The sequence below is a fragment of the mitochondrial genome of Phoenix dactylifera (genome assembly GCF_009389715.1).
Source record: "Phoenix dactylifera mitochondrion, complete genome".
Taxonomy (NCBI): domain Eukaryota; kingdom Viridiplantae; phylum Streptophyta; class Magnoliopsida; order Arecales; family Arecaceae; genus Phoenix; species Phoenix dactylifera.
The window spans coordinates 400,667-418,562 of NC_016740.1; the positions used below are offsets into that span (position 1 = coordinate 400,667).

Here is a 17,896-nt window from a genome sequence, read left to right on the forward strand (position 1 = left end):
CTAAGCACCACTACTCCTATAAAAAAAAGTTGCTTGCTTATTCTATTCTTCTGGATGTGCTCCACATTTCATTCGCTTTCCTTTCACATCGGTCTTACAAGGCCCTTTCTTTCTTCGGTGAGTTGCAAGAGGGGTTTTTTTTATGGGGATAGGTAAGGAAAGATGACTTTGGGAGGAATTCGGGATCGGTCATCGAGGGGGTAGTGGATGGAGATGACGACTAGTAGGAGATGACAACTAATGGAGCTAGCTTTCTTCTTTCTGCTGACTAATCATGGACTCAGAGCTAAACAACTATGACTCGTATGATTTGCTAACACAACGGATGGTTTCGAAATATTTCTCGCCGGGTTCTGGCGCTGTCCCCCGAGTTCGCCCGCTGAATCTGCTGCTCGCTGAACAAGATGCCTTCTCAGCAATCAGTTCCAGTCCCTTGTCTTTCATCATTATGCATTCAACGCTTTCGAATGAGTCGGTTCAAGCAACTCATAAACCCAATATCAAAAGTTTCACCCAGGTATACATATCCTTACCTCATCTCTGGTTCAGGACCAACCATGCACTCACAGCCACTACTCTCTTCTTAAGCTTGCAGTAGTGCCGTTGCTCTAGTAGTCCAACCATGCAGTAGCATACCAATGCAGATATCGGAGATGATACTCCATCCATCTTTCAAAAATCTTTCAAACATGCAATCTGCATCGTCACCATAGAAAGTACGAATCCGATCAATTTCAACTTCATTGAAGTTTGATGGACGTACACGCTCCATGATAAACGCCCTTACCATTCCATACTGCTCTGCAGTCAACACTCCCAAATCTGGAAATGCTAACCAAAACTTCAATGGTAAAGGAAGTCTGCCAGTCGGCGAAAACATTAAGAGATAATGGCGCTTCCAACGTTTAGATGTCGGAAGACCTTGACGTGAGTAGACCTTATAAGATCCACCGCGTAACCTGTACGAACACAGCAAATTGACTCGCAGCTCCGAAAACAGGAAAGTGGAAACTCCAGAAGAGAGAGTACGGAGAACCCGAAGGGACACAGGACTAAAGTCAAGTGTAACCTTATAGACCATAAATCTCTTAGCAAATTCTAGAGCACTCACGTTAGGGACGGACTTTTCTTTTGATATGGTCACCTCACACTCCTCCATAACCTCAAGATATGACTTCACGACTACTGGATCCGCGATGACATTGTCATCGCCCAGTAGAGCATAATCAAAGAACTTCACCCCAGGGCGTACCCTCCATGCTGCATACCACACCAGCATATGATGCGTGAGTGTGCCATGAACTGTAAAACCCTAGAGTAGAGGTTGCCCCTTTGTAAACCGGAAGACATATAATTGGGCGAAGGCCCCTTTTCTGGTAACCGGAAGCCAAAAGCACATAGAATAAGATAAATCCATGACTCGGCTAATCGACGGCCAAACAAACTAAACAAGACACCTCCACTTAAATCTACCGGCAAAGAGTCGGTAGCAGCTTTGAGATCGAAGGAAAACAAATGACTTTGACCGAGCAAGGGGCGCGGTTTGGTTATATGTCCCGTCAGTCGGAAGACAATGAAGCACATCCATCACCCGATCATGTAAAGGCCGGAAAAGCAAAAAAAATAATGAATAAGACAAAGAAAGGACTTGGACACACCTATCTCAAATTAGTGAAGATACCGGTGGTTATGGGTATGGATCCACGCGAGATGATAGCTTTCTCGGGTTTTTGAACAGTTGCTGGCTTTATTGATTTACCTCTTGGTAAGGGGAAACTAGCGAAGGTTTTATTACCTTTTCTTCCGTACACCTTTGCCGACACCGGTACCTCCTATCATTGGCACTCTAACTAGGCGAAATGGTGAGGAAGCCGCTTCTGGGACCGTACGAACTAGAAGGAATGATGCTTGCATAGGTGGGGGGCTGCCTCTACTTCTACATGTGGTGCTACCTTCGCTGCTTTCATTAGTCTTGGTTCTTCCAAAGTCGCAATTAGGATTGGACTTAGCGTTTATCCCACATCGGGAATTCTCTCTGTTATGTTGTTGTTTTTAGAGAGTGCGGGGGCCTTTGTCTCTAACTGAACTGTGATGCCGTAGCTTCTTATGCTGCAGCCCATACCATCCTAGCTTCCCATACTTTTTCTACCGCTAATATGACTAGTGCCCATACAGCCTATGTCTTTGCTTCTTATGCCTTTGTTGCCTTTATCCCACTCGAAACTAACTGAGATTCTGCTGACTCAGATGCTGGTGGTCTAACTTGAATGGAATCTGATCGATCTCAATATGGAACAACTATAAAGTATATGCATAAACTCTTCTGCCTCTGCCGGCTCTGGAACAGGCTCTTGCTCTAGCTCCGTTCCTCTCCAACCTTTTCTATCTATCCTTAGAAGTAGGGCGAGTAATAAGCTCGATCTGGATCCGAAATGGACTATGGATCTCGATCTATTGGTCTATGCGGGATTCGCCCTCTTCTCCAGTCTCAGTTCTGGTTCGAACAGATCCCTTTCCGCCTTTGAATTAGCTACTACTACTACTGATGAATGCACCTTCGCTGCACTCGGCCGCTTTCAGGGGGAGTGGGGATGGCAGGGAAGGGCATATCTTTGCCGTGATCCCCACGTTCAACTGTTAATCCGTACCTATCCACCCGATGTGATAGAGCGATACTCTGTTCGATTCCCCTTTGATCCGATGCCTACTACCTAATAGAAAGGCAGCCAGCAGTCCATGGCTAGCTGATATATCACGGTTTCACCATCAGAGGGAGGAGATGGAAAGAAAGGAGTCGATCACCTAGCCGATCCCGAATAGCCCGATCTTTATTTCATTTCAACCGATCCGCCGGGTCATAACCTAAAATTATATATATTTATTTTTATTATTATTATTATTATTATTAATATTAATCTAATAATAATAATAAATATTATAATAATATATAATAATTAGATTAATTAATAATTACTTTGCTTTGATTCTGAATATCTGCTTCGACTACTGGAACATTTCTTAGAAACCATATTGACGGATACTAAAAACAAACCTTTTTTTCTCTATTCCTTACTTGTGGTATCTTCATTCATTCAGTCATTCCTTCGTTTTATAGCCTGTTGTGCTTGTTTTCTTTTGCTTGTTCTGTTGGAACATTGAGTAAATCAACCTTATTATGTAATAATTTTTCATTCAACAAGGTATGGGTATCTTCTCACTTAGCTTGACTAGACAGTTAGTTAGTTCAAAAGGAAAAAGAGTAAATTGACTTCTATTGAGACCTCTTCTTGGATGAAGAATCAAGTGACTTGTTAAAAGCATACTTCTAACTCGAACTATTTCATTACGGAGTACCTCAAGCCCCGCCTCGCCGTTAGCTTCATATCCTTTTTTACGGAACTCTAGCTTGTGCCGTAGACGACCTTCCCACTAGTGTGAGAGGAAACTCTCGATTGGGACCCGTCCATTGCTTGGCTCTTCCTACCCACAGGCGGGTTCCCCGGCAGAACGATGAGGGCTTTGCTTGCCTTTCTTTTCTAGGATGAGTGGTTGATTCTCGAATCCTTCTCTTTGCTTTACAACATAGTTGAATGCCCCCAACGGAAGGTACTTGTTTCTCTCTCGGGCCTGGCCGATCAACGTATGGCCGGTGTAAGAACCCAAAGCGCCTATTCCCGGACGCAACCAACCTCTGACTATTCCACTCTGATTCCTTCGCTCTGCCCATGAAAGTCTTCTTTCTTCGAGTGAGAGAGGAGAAGATTCGCACTGGCTTTATGGCTCATACGACCTCGAAAGTTCAATAATTTAAGGGGTTCCGACGAAGGAAGAGCTTGACTGCTACTAAAAAAGGTACGCCCTAATCGCTCCCCTTTATTATTATTAGTAAGATAGGGTGGTTGAGAAGCAGGTCGTTCGTGTGCTTATTGTAAAAAAATACCTACGACTATCAAAGGAACTAATCTCACAAGCAACCGTCACTCATAAAGGGGCAACAAGACCTCTAACGGCCACTCTCTTTCTCTTCCTTCGGTAGGCTCTGCCTCATAGCCGGACTCAGAAATGCAACTCTTTGATCAAACCTAGCAAATAATGGCATAAACAATGGATTCTCACTCGGGGCTCAACTTTCCATAATCCACTGTTAAGGACTCTCTTTTTTCTCATCCACCTTCTTTCCCTTGGTACGGTACCTTCACGGCACATTTGTTCTCAAACCCTTCTTTTCAGACGTCGAAATGGGCTTTTGCCTCGTAGCCATACCTAGACGAATCTGACTCCTCTTCGAAAAGAGAGAGCAGTTGTTCCCCGAAAGACTTGGAAAGGTTTTTTTTGCTACAAACGAGATTGAAGAAGTCCATCGACTTAAAAACCCTTGGTACTTTAAACCAAAGTCTTGCCTTGACTTACGAGCAAGCCGAACTCCCCCTTCGCAACACCTACCTTTTTTTCTTCCTGAGGTGGGTGTCCCGCTTGAAGCAAGAGGATTAGACATCTTATTCATTGAGTCGACGAGATCGAAGTAGTAGGTTTCCAGCCCAGCAGTTTACGGAGAAGAGGGGAAAGTTTGAGGAGAGGAATAAGAAGAAGAGAGGGGACCTCATCATGGCACGCTGGAGCAGGAATTGAATCTGCACTTGGCTCTCATAAAGCCAAAGCAAAACAACCTTTCATTGCCACTGAATCCCCCTTTTTGATCAGCCGAACTTTCCTTCTGCTTGACTTAGAGTAGATTTCATTCGACATATGCGACCAACTGCCCCCTCTCTTGCTTTTGATCCAGCTAATGGTAATGAGTGCGCCTGAAGCCCCTGGAGTTCTTCCTCTTTTCCTTCCCCGATCCGATTCAACCCTCCGATCTCTCTTTCCGTAGAGGAGAAGAGCTTCCCCTTGTTTTTCGGCGTCAACCTTTGTTCTTTCCTAACCAGACCTCGACGAATCCAAAGTGAAAGGTCCAACTGGTCAAATTCCTTATTCATTGGTCTAGGGTATGGAAGCAGTCCTTCCTATCGAAATTTAGATCCCATCCCTTAGGATACAGATTGACAAGGACTTAACCGATAGTGAAAAGCTTCCAGCTTTGTTGGCACAAAAAAACTCTTGGATGAGAAAGGCCTACGTGCCGCTGAGCATGCCCAAATTTACCAAAAACGTATCAGTTGAGCCTATGATAAGAAGGTCTTAGAAAGGAAGTTCAAGATAGGTGACTTAGTCCTTAAGAAAATCATGCCTTCTAGAGATCCACACCCTAGGGGAAAACGTCAAGCCGAATCGGGAAGGGCCCGATTTCATATCCGCCGTCCATCCTGGAAATGCATATAAACTTTAGAATGCGGATGGTGATGAACTACCCGATCCCTGGAAGGCCATCTACCTCAAGAGGTACTACGCGTAGGCCAACCTTTGTTTGGATTCACATTTTGGCCTTACCTCGAGAGAACTTTGTTATGTTTCCGAGTCTAAAGAGTAGGGCATATGTTTGTTGTCTAAGTTCTAAAAGATAGCAAGCTAGTGCATTCATTCATTAGTACTTCACCAGCGGATAGGGTGACTTTCTCGTTCTCGACCTTTCCCCAGTCCCCTATTCGCCGAACCATTCCTTCCATCGTGAACCTTTATCCCTGAGTCAACCGAAAAAATATCCGCCTCCCCTCTTATTCATTGAGAAAGGCAGGGGTGGGGATATCTACTAAATATGCTCGCTCCTATTAGGAGTATATTTACTAATGAGACTCCTCTTTTAGTTTCATTCTCTGAATATGCACCTCTCCCTTTCATTCCTTAACTCATTCATCCATGAATTTCTTTCCCGCTACCCCCCTTTTTGGTAGGAGATAGTTTCCTCTCCCGCTTAAATTCCTTGCATCGGATAGAAGCAGCCCATGGAATGAATTTCGATACCATCTCCTTATCGGTTGGCGGAAAGTCATCTCTTGGGCAGTCGAAAGGGGGGCAACGAATCGTCGAATGAATTCCTTGTGTCGGGTGGAGAGAAGAGGGTGGTAGATAGAATGAACAGTCGACTGCTATGGGAGAGGGAATCAACTAGGAACTGGCATCTCCTGGTCCCTTCCAACCATTAAAGGTACGTGCTTATTACTAGGAGTGTCAGATGCAACCTGTGTGCTCAGTCCCAAACTGTATTGATGACCAAGCGCGCAGTCTTTATAGCGCGCTTTTCAAGCGCTTACCAAGCAAGCAAGCCGGCATACTCAGAGAGCTCTTCGCCTTTGGTCCGATGTGGGGGCCCTTTCTTATTGAATGAAGTAGGCGGTAACGGTAATAAGCGACCGATCATTAGTAAGAGACGAAGACAGGGCCAGACGAGATATTGAAAGGCTTGAATGGACAGGTAAGGGACAGACTGATTGCACCTACCAGGCACAGGACTTATTGGCTTCAGAAGCAAGCCAAAGAAAGAAGGGATTCGCTTACAGAAGTACTTTCCATATTTTGAAAGGGAATATATATATTTGAAGGAAGGTACTCGTGTACGGGAATCGAAGTGATTAGAACAGAACTGAGCTTGCCAGCCAGGAATGAAGAAGCAACGGACGCTATTTGTGGACAGAGCAAGGGACAGATAGAGGAATGGTTTACCTCCTCTATCCTTTCCATTAATTGATTGCATACCGTCTCGCTTCTGTTTACCGTACGATTAGCTGTACTTCTTTCCGAATGGTTGATATAACCATTCCCTACTGACTCTATTAGGGGCATACTCGATAGTCGTCTTTCCTTTCCTGTACTATTCAAATTGCCCTATTTTTTCTAGTAAGGGGAAGGGCAGACCGCTTATCATAAAACAGAAGATCGATATCGCACAGAAGGCCTGATATCGCCCTATTTGAGATACTGATTCAAGTTATAGTACTTCTTCTTCCTAAGAGCGATTGAACTAGCCTTTTGACTAAATAGATATGAGCATAGAGAGGGAATCCTGAACTACAGGAAAAAAGGAGAGCAGCCAGCCTTTATATTATTATATATTAGCGGGTAGGTTTTTCTTTTTCCTGAAGCTTAGATGAGATTAGAGATGAAAAAGACGCTAGCATTAGCAGAAGATCATCGATCATACTTTCTTGCCTTAGCCACTATTGAGTAAGAAAGATTTCTACTTGCCTTAGATCACTATCGAGGAAGATAAACTCATAGCACAGATGATCCTTACCCGGGAAGGCAGAAAGAGTACCTGTTGTTAACAAAACGGAGTCTCAAAAACTCAATTATCGTATTTTCAAGCAGAGCACCAGTAAAAGACCTAGAGGCCTATGAAAGTCACGTTTTTACTTAAGAAAGATGGCGCCTTTGCGAGGATGTCTTTAATCAGCCAATGCCAAGGCAACAAAGCTAGCATCAAACCTACCCGCCCAGAACCCTCCTTAATTCCTACCAAGGTTCCCATCCCCGATGACAGAAGAAAGATAAGCTAAAATGGGAGCTGGAGAGGCAGGAAGAAAGATTCTCACTTGGACAGGAGATGCGGACGAGTTTTGGCCGAGCTCCAAGAAGCCTGGGAGAGAAGGAGGCAGGGCCAAGCTGAGCTAAACCTAAACGTATGCATGGTTAAAAAGAAGTGTACCCAAGTTCCTGTGTTGCTCGATAATTTGTTGATCCTTTTTATCTTTATCCTGGTGGCGCTCTCTTACTTACTATTTTTTTGGTGCTTTAGCCAGCCTTACTCATCTATGAGACAGATGAGAGAGTGGGAAAATGCGGTGTCATGACTTTTTCCTTGAAAGGCATCGTCTGTTGACGAATCCATTTTAAGCCTAAGATTCCCCTGAGAATGGATCTCTCATTTGGGCAAAAAGGCTGTGAAAAAGGATTCCAAATCAGGCTTTCCTCACTTGAGTAGAAAGCTTTTCAGAAAGGAGGATATCCTGAGCCAAGCACAAGCAGTAGTCTCAAAGAGTAATGCAGTTGGATCAAGAAGGCCGAAAGCCCGGCAGTAAAGCTCACGTTGTCGACACCTCTTGTCCGTCAGTGAGTGATTTCTCGTATGTGTAAAGACGGGTAGACCGTCTCATCTCTTTCCTCAAAGTGGTGGATCGAACTTCGATCATGTCACGAGAGTGGATTCAGTTGGTTTCATCGGTCATTCTGCGAACCTGAACCTGACAGCTATCACTTACTGGTCAATGAAAGTGGGGTAAGTTTGACTCTGATTCGGAGCTTGAAAGTCAAAGAGTCTCATGCACTTGCTTATGGAACTCTTGCTTCAAAGAATAATCTTCCTAGGTTGCCCTATCTCTTCCTCTTCGGTTGTACTTTCCCTTTTCTTCCTGTTCAACTTGCCCAACTCTCACGAACTGGCAGTGGTTTTTCAGCATCAATGAGTCGACTGCTTTTTATATGACCTTTGCTTTTAGCTGCTGATGTCTGACGACAATGACTGCCTCACCTGATGATACATAGCACTGAATTGGATTAGCGGACACAGAGTCATGTAAAGCGAGTGGAAGGGTCAGACCATCAAGTGGATCGGAATCATGTATATAGGAATCAGGGGCTAACGCATGCCTAAACCGACCTGTCTTTCCTCTCCCTTATCGATCGAGCCTCACTTCCGCTCTCCTTCCCTAACGGATAGTACGACCTCCTAACGGTCCCCTTCCCTTTGGTCGAGCACGAGCCTAATCTATCCCCTCTTTGCGTCAAACTTCTATGTGGGCTGCGCCCTCCTCTGATTCTACCTATCCACCTGGATTTTGGGGTCTCAATGCCATTCCTTGATACGAAATCTCCTTCTTGGCGACTCACTCATTGAGGAAAGAAGCCCTACTCGCCGGCCTCAATGGACCAATGGGGCCACTCCTCGATCCTTCTGACCCTGACTAATCAATCGGCTTGGAAGTTGGAAGGGAGATGCCATGACAAACTCATCCAATCAAGCTCGTCTGGGAATCTTTCTCTGACTTGTCCTTCGGGGAAGGGAGCTAGATTCGTAGAAATCGAGAAGAATGGCAGCTTTGACTAACAGGATAGGGTGCCAAGGAGAGGGTTTCATTGAAGAAGTCATAGTGCGGAGAGGAGCTCACCTTCATCTAAAGAGGGAGCCTTGAAGCCAAAGCCATCTTGGATCAATTGGGAACTTCATCGGGCACGCACCTTTCATCGTGAATGATTATGCTCAGGGAGCCCCAACTATAGCCATTTCCTTCCATAAACAACCACGGAAAAAGCAAGAGAAGTAGCCCCAGTCAGACAGCAAAGTCGCAAAGGTAAAAGGGAGAGCATCAGGTCAATCAGTCGATGATCCGGTGGATCAATTCATTAGTCTTGCAGTTGGTCAAGCCAAAGACTGAGTCGACTAAGCAACTGTGTAAGGAGTGGATGATCAATAATTCACAGCAAAAGTGGATACAAGAACCGAGTTCAGTAGTCGATGTTGAAGTCGTGCAAGTACTGATCTCTGAACCAGAAGCAGCATACTTATCGACTGCTGTGACCAACACGCACCAGCAACAGCGCTCGAAAGTCAGAGTGAACCAAGAGAAGCTGAACAGACGGAGTGCAAGTGCATCCATGGATCAGAAAAGGAGTGAGTGGCTTCCAAGGTGTAGGTGGGGGAACGAGTGATGGACCAAGCAAAGGAAAGGGGGAAGAATCACTGGAAAGACGCTGCTTTGGTTGACCAGCGAACAAGCACGAGCCAGGCAATAAGAAAGCAATAGCCGAGGTTGGGTCGTCAGGAAGGATAGCCAACATAGAAGAGCTTTTGCCCATTCCATTAGTCGAAGCGAAGTCCTGTCCTTGGAAAATGATTTGATTCACGTTTCCTATCTCCCCTTGATAGAAAAGGGATCCTCGCCTGCCAAAGGTTCTTCTTCCCTCTCTGCAAATGGTGATTCCACAGCATCTGAGTTCATCAAGCGAAGAACAGAGATCCTTTCTCGATGAAGGTCTTCTTATCTTATTCCTCTGGGAAAGACGTGGTTCATGAGCCATTGACTCGATCATCAAGTCGAAATAAGGCGCTTTCTTGAGTTCTTTTACCCATCTATTGTACCGTGGGGAGCAGCATCCGAGCTATGGGATCGCTAGCTTATGAAAGATCATAGATCGGGGACATCTGACTGAGATAGATCGTCATCTCCGGGCGAACCTCTCTTTGTCGATCAGGTAACTATGAGAATGGTTCGATATGTGAATTCAAAGAAAATAGGGGACATAAGGGTTCTTATGCAGTTGTTCGAATCCTACGCCTATCGCCTACCTTATCTGCCGATTTATCGTAGATAACAGATGTGAGCGTTGCCTCACAAACCTATCCAAAACCCACTTTTGTTGTCAGGGCGTTTCGCCCGACATTTTCAAAAGTGTTCTTCATATATATAATTAATAAATTCCAGATCTAAGGGCTCCATGGGCAGAAGGATAAGGAAGGTCAGAAAAGCTAGCAGCGGGAAAGCGGTAAGGGAAGGCAATCGGTAATAGTCAGCTGGCGGTTCGGTTCGGTGGAAGAAGCTGTAAGAGCTGTCAGCGGTAATAGGCACTTCAATGAAGCAGCAGCAGTAGAATCATCATTAGTGGATACAGCACCAACAACAGCAGCAGATCCAGAGGCAGTTCCAGTCCTTGTCGCAGCGCAGTAGTTAGTAGGTGATCCAACACCAGAGAGAAAAGACGCAGCAGATTCATATACTGACCTTAGTGATATAGATCCATACCTAGGTACAGAACGAGACCCATTAGTGAGGTCCATATCGGTAATAGAAAGACCTGCCACAAAAGCATTCCGATGGAGCAGAAGTAGACCCTTCCCCCGCCATAATAGCACCACCTAGCTTCGCTGCATCGGGATAGTAGTAGCACATATCTTTATATAGTGATCGTGATAGGGATAATGATACCAATGATAGAGTTGACCTAGCCTAGCGACATCCATCCCTTGTCTCCTACTGGTTTGTCTCTGAAAATGGTTCTAAATAATGGTATACTCCGGCTAGCGAAGAGGACAACCGAACCAACATATTAAGAAGAAGTTAAGGTCTCGGTTCCGTCTATATTCATAGAAGGTGATGTCGACGCTTTAGTTTTCATTTTTTAAGAAAGGTTAAGAAGAATATCCTTGGCTAAATAAAAGAAAGAAAGCCGAGCACGACTCCTATCACTTTCTTATTAGTCAGTCACTTCAGGCTTGGGTCACAAGCGCTAGCACATCGGGCTTCTTAGCCTAAAAAATAAGTGCTTTCCACCTCTTTCTTGCTGCAGTTGCAGGTCGAAGATGAACCTTGCTGTTTAGTTTCTGCGTGACAAATACGCTGGATTGTGTTACGCGAAAATGACGCCATGCCCGGTTTAAAGATATAACTATTGCTGCTTACTCCAATCCTAAACAAGCATCAAAACGCACATAGGCTAGCGTGAGCGGTAAGGAGAGAAAGAAAGCAGCAAGCCAGCTAGCCCCCCGACAACTAGAGCGTAAGCAGACGCAGCTGAAAAAACTAGACGTCATAGGCTAGCTCAAAACGTCGAGGTGATAGCTTGAGGTCCTAATCTGACTGAGTTGTATTTAGGATAAGCGGGAAGGCTCAATAGAACGGGATCCTCACGTCTACAATGGAGCTTCGCCTTGACTACAAAGTTTAGGGTGCTTCACTCACGCGGCTTTGCTAGATGGATGCAGAATAGTTGGATGGAGTCTCGCTCAGTCAATTAGTCTAGCCTCCCTTCCGAGTCAGATTTTTTCCGGAATTTTTTCTTGTCAAGTGAAAATGGAGATTCAAAAATGGTTGGAACTATTTGAACACGACGTTTTTTGGGGAGTCGGCATCCATTATGTGGAAGTTGGGTCACATCGTGGATGTACATAATTGGAGATTGATCTCCTACTCCTTCACCTCGAAAACCTTCTCTCCAGCTCAAGATCACTTTATTCTTTTTCCTGAAATAAGTAGATCCTTTCACTTTCATGACAACTGACTTCAAACCCATCTTTCTGGCGGATCGCCCGACATGTTCCGCAGTTGCTTCAGCAGCATACCGAGAAAGACGAGACCGCCCTTTTCTTTCCTCCAAACAACCTGCGGAGGCCCCAGTCTTTTTATTCCCCCTAGCATCTGTCACGGTCACAAAGGTCTTATTTTTGATCAGTAAGACATGGACAAAATCTCTGTTCTTTTTCCGTGAACATTGCTCATCTTCCTCCGAGATGCTCTGTACGAAGTTCATGGATTTGAAACTGCCCGCACCCGCAAGCCCAAGCCGATCAGTCTCGGCCGTTGTTTTTTCCTGGGGCATCCTATGTGAAAAGTGTTGAGAAAGCATTTTGTTTTTTTATTCTTTGTCTGCTCCCCCAAAAAAAAGAGAGACTTGTCGGAAATCGCCGGTTGGGTTGGTCCGACCAAGAAAGACATGGGATGCACTTTTTCGTTTCGAACCATACCTCGAGGAGAGGTGGAAGTGAAAGACTGGCTACCTATAAAGATCCCTCACTGCACACTTTCTATAGTTCTGTATCCAGGATCGGCTGCATGCTCGAGTTATGAATCGGGTATAGAACCCAGGATGCTTGGTTACAATTCCGAATCCGCTAAACCATGTTTCTTTTCTTTTTTTTTGTCGAAACTATCCATGGGCAATGAGTTTCGATGTATTGGGTGTATCCGTTCTTTATTTAAAGAATTATTTTCGTGCTTACGTCATTTGCTTTCGCGTCCTTTTCTCATTCATTTTCTTTTATCCCGGAACACTAACGAAATCGCGGTTTCCTGAACTGAAGAATGTGAACCTTATATAATCAATAGAATAGAACAGCATCTTTGGTGAAAGAAAGAGTGGTTAGGTCAGAAGCATCTAGCACGCACTTCAATCCAAACAAGCAATAAGCAAGATGAATCTCTTTTTCTTTCTATTCTATAATAAATGAAATTATGTAATCAGGGCTAAAGCACATACATATGGAGAGGTGCAAAGGACAGATGTGCCAGTTAGATGATAATAATTACCAGGGTCTGCCAGCGGTATTTGATTGAAATAGTGCGGTACGAATTACTTTCATCATTTATATACCCCATCTTAATATAATAAGAAGAAGACGTTATAGTCACTTCTAACTTCATCCAATCAACTGCCTTGAATGCAATGCCTCTCCTATTTTGAAAACGAACAAAAGAAAGAAAAAACAGGAAAGGCCATTGGAAGGATGCGAGCGGGAAGATCCATCTCAGACAGAGCAGACGGGGAAAGAGATATTAAATGAAAGGTGTGCCAGCAGATATGTATTTATAACAGAAAAACCAAAAGCGGTGAGCTGACCTACCAACGTGTGAATGTTTTATTCATGAATTATTTACTGTAGTCACATCCTCATAAATAGTTCTATCCGATAGGCGTCTTGCAGTCTCTTAGGTGATAGCGGAGCTCTTCCGTGGGGAAGCACCTAACCATATAGAATATTCGCACCTTAGCTATTCTATGTGATCTTCCTTGAGCCCCCTATCGCCTGCTATCGCCGGCCTGGAATGAAGGGAGGGCTTCCACTATCCTACCAGAAATGCTTGACCAAACTCCAATACCAAGAATTGATCCTGCTGAAGCTTCCTTCGATTTCTTTTTTTTTTGCCTTAAAAATCTAGTTTCTTGGCATAAGGACTACTTATACTTATATGGAATGGAAGTGGAATTCCATCCTAAGAAAAGATTTTCGCAATCCCTGGAAGGCCAGAGGTCTTCTTTCTTCTGTCGTCCTGCTAGCTCAAATCTCGTACTATATACTTTTGACTATACCTGAAATCACTATCGAAAAAGGGCTCTCTTTTTAGGCTAGTTAGGGTAGGGAGTGAATTCTACTTTAGACAAGTCTAGCAAAGCAGCTCATCTGGTAAGACGGTCATCCGTCCAACCTCTATCAATCGGTCTTTCCTCTTTCAATCGCTTGAATCGGTCCAACCGGGAATCGTCGAATCTCTAACGATCGCATCTGTCTGACTGATGGGAGAGATCGGCTCTATGGCCGCTTTTCCTTAAACTTCAGCCCTCTTTAAGCTCTCTTCTAGGGAATTTGCTTGGTCTAGTAACAAGTCTCGATAAGCTGTCGCAATCAGGCAATTCGTTAAAAGAGATATCTGATCGATCTGTCTTTCAATACTTCCTATCTTCCTGCTTGGGAATCAGTATCTGTTGCAATCGCTCATTTGTTCTGTTCTGTCGCAACTCTCGCATCTGGAATACGGGAAAGTCTTCCCATATTAACCTTTTTGTAAATTTCTCTTCTATTGTTAGCATTGGCTATCGGTCAATTCCGATTCCTTTCCTTATAAGTATTTTGTCTCCTTCATTGATTACTATTCTAGAGTGACTTGGATCTATCTTATGAAATCGTCGAATGAAGTTCCTTTGATTTTCCGGTTATTTCATAAGATGATCAAAATTCAGTGTGGTATAAATTTGAAGATTTTGAGATCCGACAATGGGGGAGAATAATAGTTCTCCAAGAACTTTCAAGCTTATCTGCAGGAACAAAGGATTGACTCTCAAACTACCTGTCCATATACCCCCAAAAAAGAATGGAGTAGCTGAGCGAAAAAATCGGCATCTTTTGGAGGTTACCCGTGCTCTTCTCACCGAGATGAAGGTACCTAATACTGGTAAGAAAGAAGCTGTCTTAACTGCATGTTATTTGATTAATCGTATGCCCGTTCTAAGTGGTAAATCTCCTATTTAAGTGTTGAAACCTGACTCACCCCTGTCTTTCCTATTTCTCCTCGTGTTTTTGGTTGTGTTTGCTTTGTTCATGACTTGAGTCCTCTCAGAAACAAACTTGATTATAAGTCTTTCAAATGTGTCTTTGTTGGATATTCTAGCGGGCCACCCCAAAACAAATAAAAGATTTGTGTCCATGGATGTCACTTTCTTTTAAAATCTTTCTTATTTCTTTTCTCTGAAAATGGTAGTACTCTTTCGGATCCCTACTCTCCTCAGGGGGAGTATGGAGGTCTGGAGGAGAGTAGTGTTCTTACTGTCGTCAGTTAAAATATTCCCATGTCTAAAGTGGAAAATTATATGGATTCGAAAGAGGGGGAGTCTCAAAGTAGTGAGCAGCTTGGTCAGCAAACCACGGAATTAAAGACGTATGTGAGGAAAAGGAAGAAGGTCAATTTGTCGAATCAACGATCCATCACCAAGACTCCTCCTTGGATCCAGGTACTTCCTCTCTTCCTCCTTCTGTTGTTTATGATCTGTATTTACCTATTGCCTTGAGGAAAGAAAAGAGATATTGTACTTCTCACCCTATTAATCACTTTGTGTCCTATCAAGCTTCCTTCCTTTAAAGCTTTCCTTTCAGCGATTTCTTCCACCAAGATACCTGGAAGAAGCCCTCAATCATCCTCAGTGGAAGAAAGCTATGATAGAATAAATGGAGGCTCTAAAGAAGAACGACACTTGGGAACTGGTCACGTTACCAAGAGGCAAACGTACGGTTGGCTGCAGGTGGGTATATACCCTGAAACACAAAGCTGATGGCTCTATCGAGAGGGCTCGTATTGTGGCGAAAGGTTTCACACAAACCTATGGCATCGATTATCTCGAGACCTTTGCTCCTGTGGCCAAACTAAACTCAATTCCATACAAGTCATTCTGTCAGTTGCAGCTAACAGATCTTGGCCACTGCATCAGCTCGATGTCAAAAAGGCCTTTCTTCATGGAGACCTCCACGAATAGGTTTATATGAGTCCTCCACCAGGTTTTCGAGCTCAGGGGGAGGAAGGGAAAGTTTGCAGGTGAAAAAAAAAGGCGATATATGGTCTCAAGCAGTCTCCTCGGGCTTGGTTCGAGATATGAAGTTTGGTTATGACGAAGATAGATGGGTTTCCAGAGAAGCAATGCTGATCATTCCGTGTTCATAAAAAGGAGAGAGACAAGAGGAAACTACTGTTCTCCTAGTGTACTCAGTTTAGAACTCTAAATTCACAAGTCAAATAATGATATTAGTCAGAAAGGCAGCTAGTAAGCAAGTCGAGTAAGACAGCTATTATTAAGTCGAGCGAGCTTTCGCTAATACTAATCAAAGACGAAAAGCTAAGGTAAGAATTTGCATAGAGATGATAGGCGCTTATTGTGGAGCTCGATAGTCTCCCTTAAAACCGCTACCGATTCTTGAACAGAAAGCGGTATGCTTGCGAAGACCATTTCTGGTCTATCCGTGTTAATGAAATCCATCCCGTGAAACAAAGGATAGTTCATTCTTGGGGTGAATAAATAGAGACTACTGCTACGGGATAGACCAAAACTTCGGGATCAACCTCAATGAATTATGGCGTAACGGGCTTGGTATAGATCCGTAGCCCGCTCTGGGTCTTTAACCGAAACTGGGACTAGGCATGGAAAAGCTCGATCAATGTCCTCCTCTCCCGAGGTTAGAAATGTGGAGGTACCTTTCCCGTCACCTGTTAGCTCTGTCCGCCACGGGTTAGCGACATAAAGTGCGAATAAAGGTTCATCGGGACATTTTTCTTCGACAACTGAACTATCATCACCGTTCTTAAGTCTAGACTTTTTTTGGGGGGGGTCATATTCAAAATCTCGCAAAGCTTCATTCTACAAGCATTCCTATTTTAAAAGGTATATGGATTCCGGATTGAAAATATGGATATATTTCATTCTCCTTTTGGAGACCGACCCATCTTTCTCTCTAGAGGGGCCCAAAAGATACAAATACGCTCCTGAGGAGTCTTCCTGGGAAATTGACTCCTTCCTTTCCAACCGGATTCATGAGTGAAGGAAAAGATCAGATGGAAAGGACTCTCCTTCCTTCTCTCTCATCTGCTCGGCTACGGATATCTGCTCTACAGCGAGTGATGAAGCTTCGAGTACCCAATCCATCTATAAGGTTCCGGGAAAGAGGGATAGACTAAATGTGAGATGGAGCAAGGTTTGGAACAATCTCGGCGGGCTTGCCAATCCGTCGAGATTAGTCAACTTTCCTTTTATGTTCGACCAGGAAGGCTACTCCTCATCCCTACTTTCAGCGGCGATCAGTCTAGTCTAGTAGGCTCTCTCGCCAGTGAGTTCGGCTTTTCATTTCGAATAAAAGGAAAGAGCTTATAGTTTTTCATACCGAAAAAGAGGCGGTAGAAGGCCTAAAGTCCTTCTCATTTCAATCTCAATCAAGAAGGGCTTATTCTATGCAATTGATAGGCTCTTCTCTCTTTGACCCTTCCCTTGGTTGTTATGATCTCGTTGAGTGAGATAGAAGCTCAAATCAATTTCTTAGGGAGCAGTGGTTCTTCGTACAGATTTGGCCTAAGAGCGGTGATTACGGGAGAATGTTTTTTGGTTCAAAACAAGAAAATTCATCACAGGAGAAAAAAGACAGTGTAGACGATAGATTCATCGGATAAAGAGTATAAACGGAAACGGAGACATTAGACGCCAGCTTAGACCTTGGTAAGCGTTTCTTCTTCGAAACCTCAGCAGATATGGTTTTATAGGACGATTTGTCCAAAACAGACCTTGCTCGCAATGACCTATGTTTCTTTAGTAAGAAAGTCCGGTTTAAGCCAAGCCATCTCATACATAAAGTCTGACTATTAGTCTTGCTGTTCTTTCAAATCCATTAGCGGTGCCGCCGTGCTTTTGATTTTCATGCCTTCCAAGCAGTCGAATTGAATTGGTCGCATCTGCCTTCCCGCTTAGTGAATCTCTAAGGGGCGTAATTAATCCAATCTCTCAATCGGTTGGTCAAATGCATTGACATTGGCGCATTCGATTTCTTCTTTTCCAAAAGTGGGTTCAAATCCCCTTGCCTTGCTGCTGAGTATGCCCTAGTTTTTTTCTTCTCGAGGAGTGGCTAGCTCATTTCTTTATCCACCATTGAATTGGAAGTTGCGGGATCACCCATGATGGCTGTTTCAGTTCTTGATTCAGTTGAACTGCCCGGCCGAGCTCT

General features: G+C 44.0%; 1 protein-coding gene across 1 annotated transcript; it reads right to left on the bottom strand.

Moving 5' to 3' along the window:
- Window positions 1-11,661: 11,661 nt before the first annotated feature.
- Window positions 11,662-12,177, bottom strand: rps11 (ribosomal protein S11). Its single transcript has one exon. The coding sequence runs from the start codon at window positions 12,175-12,177 to the stop codon at window positions 11,662-11,664; it is 516 nt and encodes a 171-aa protein (YP_005090385.1).
- Window positions 12,178-17,896: the final 5,719 nt, after the last annotated feature.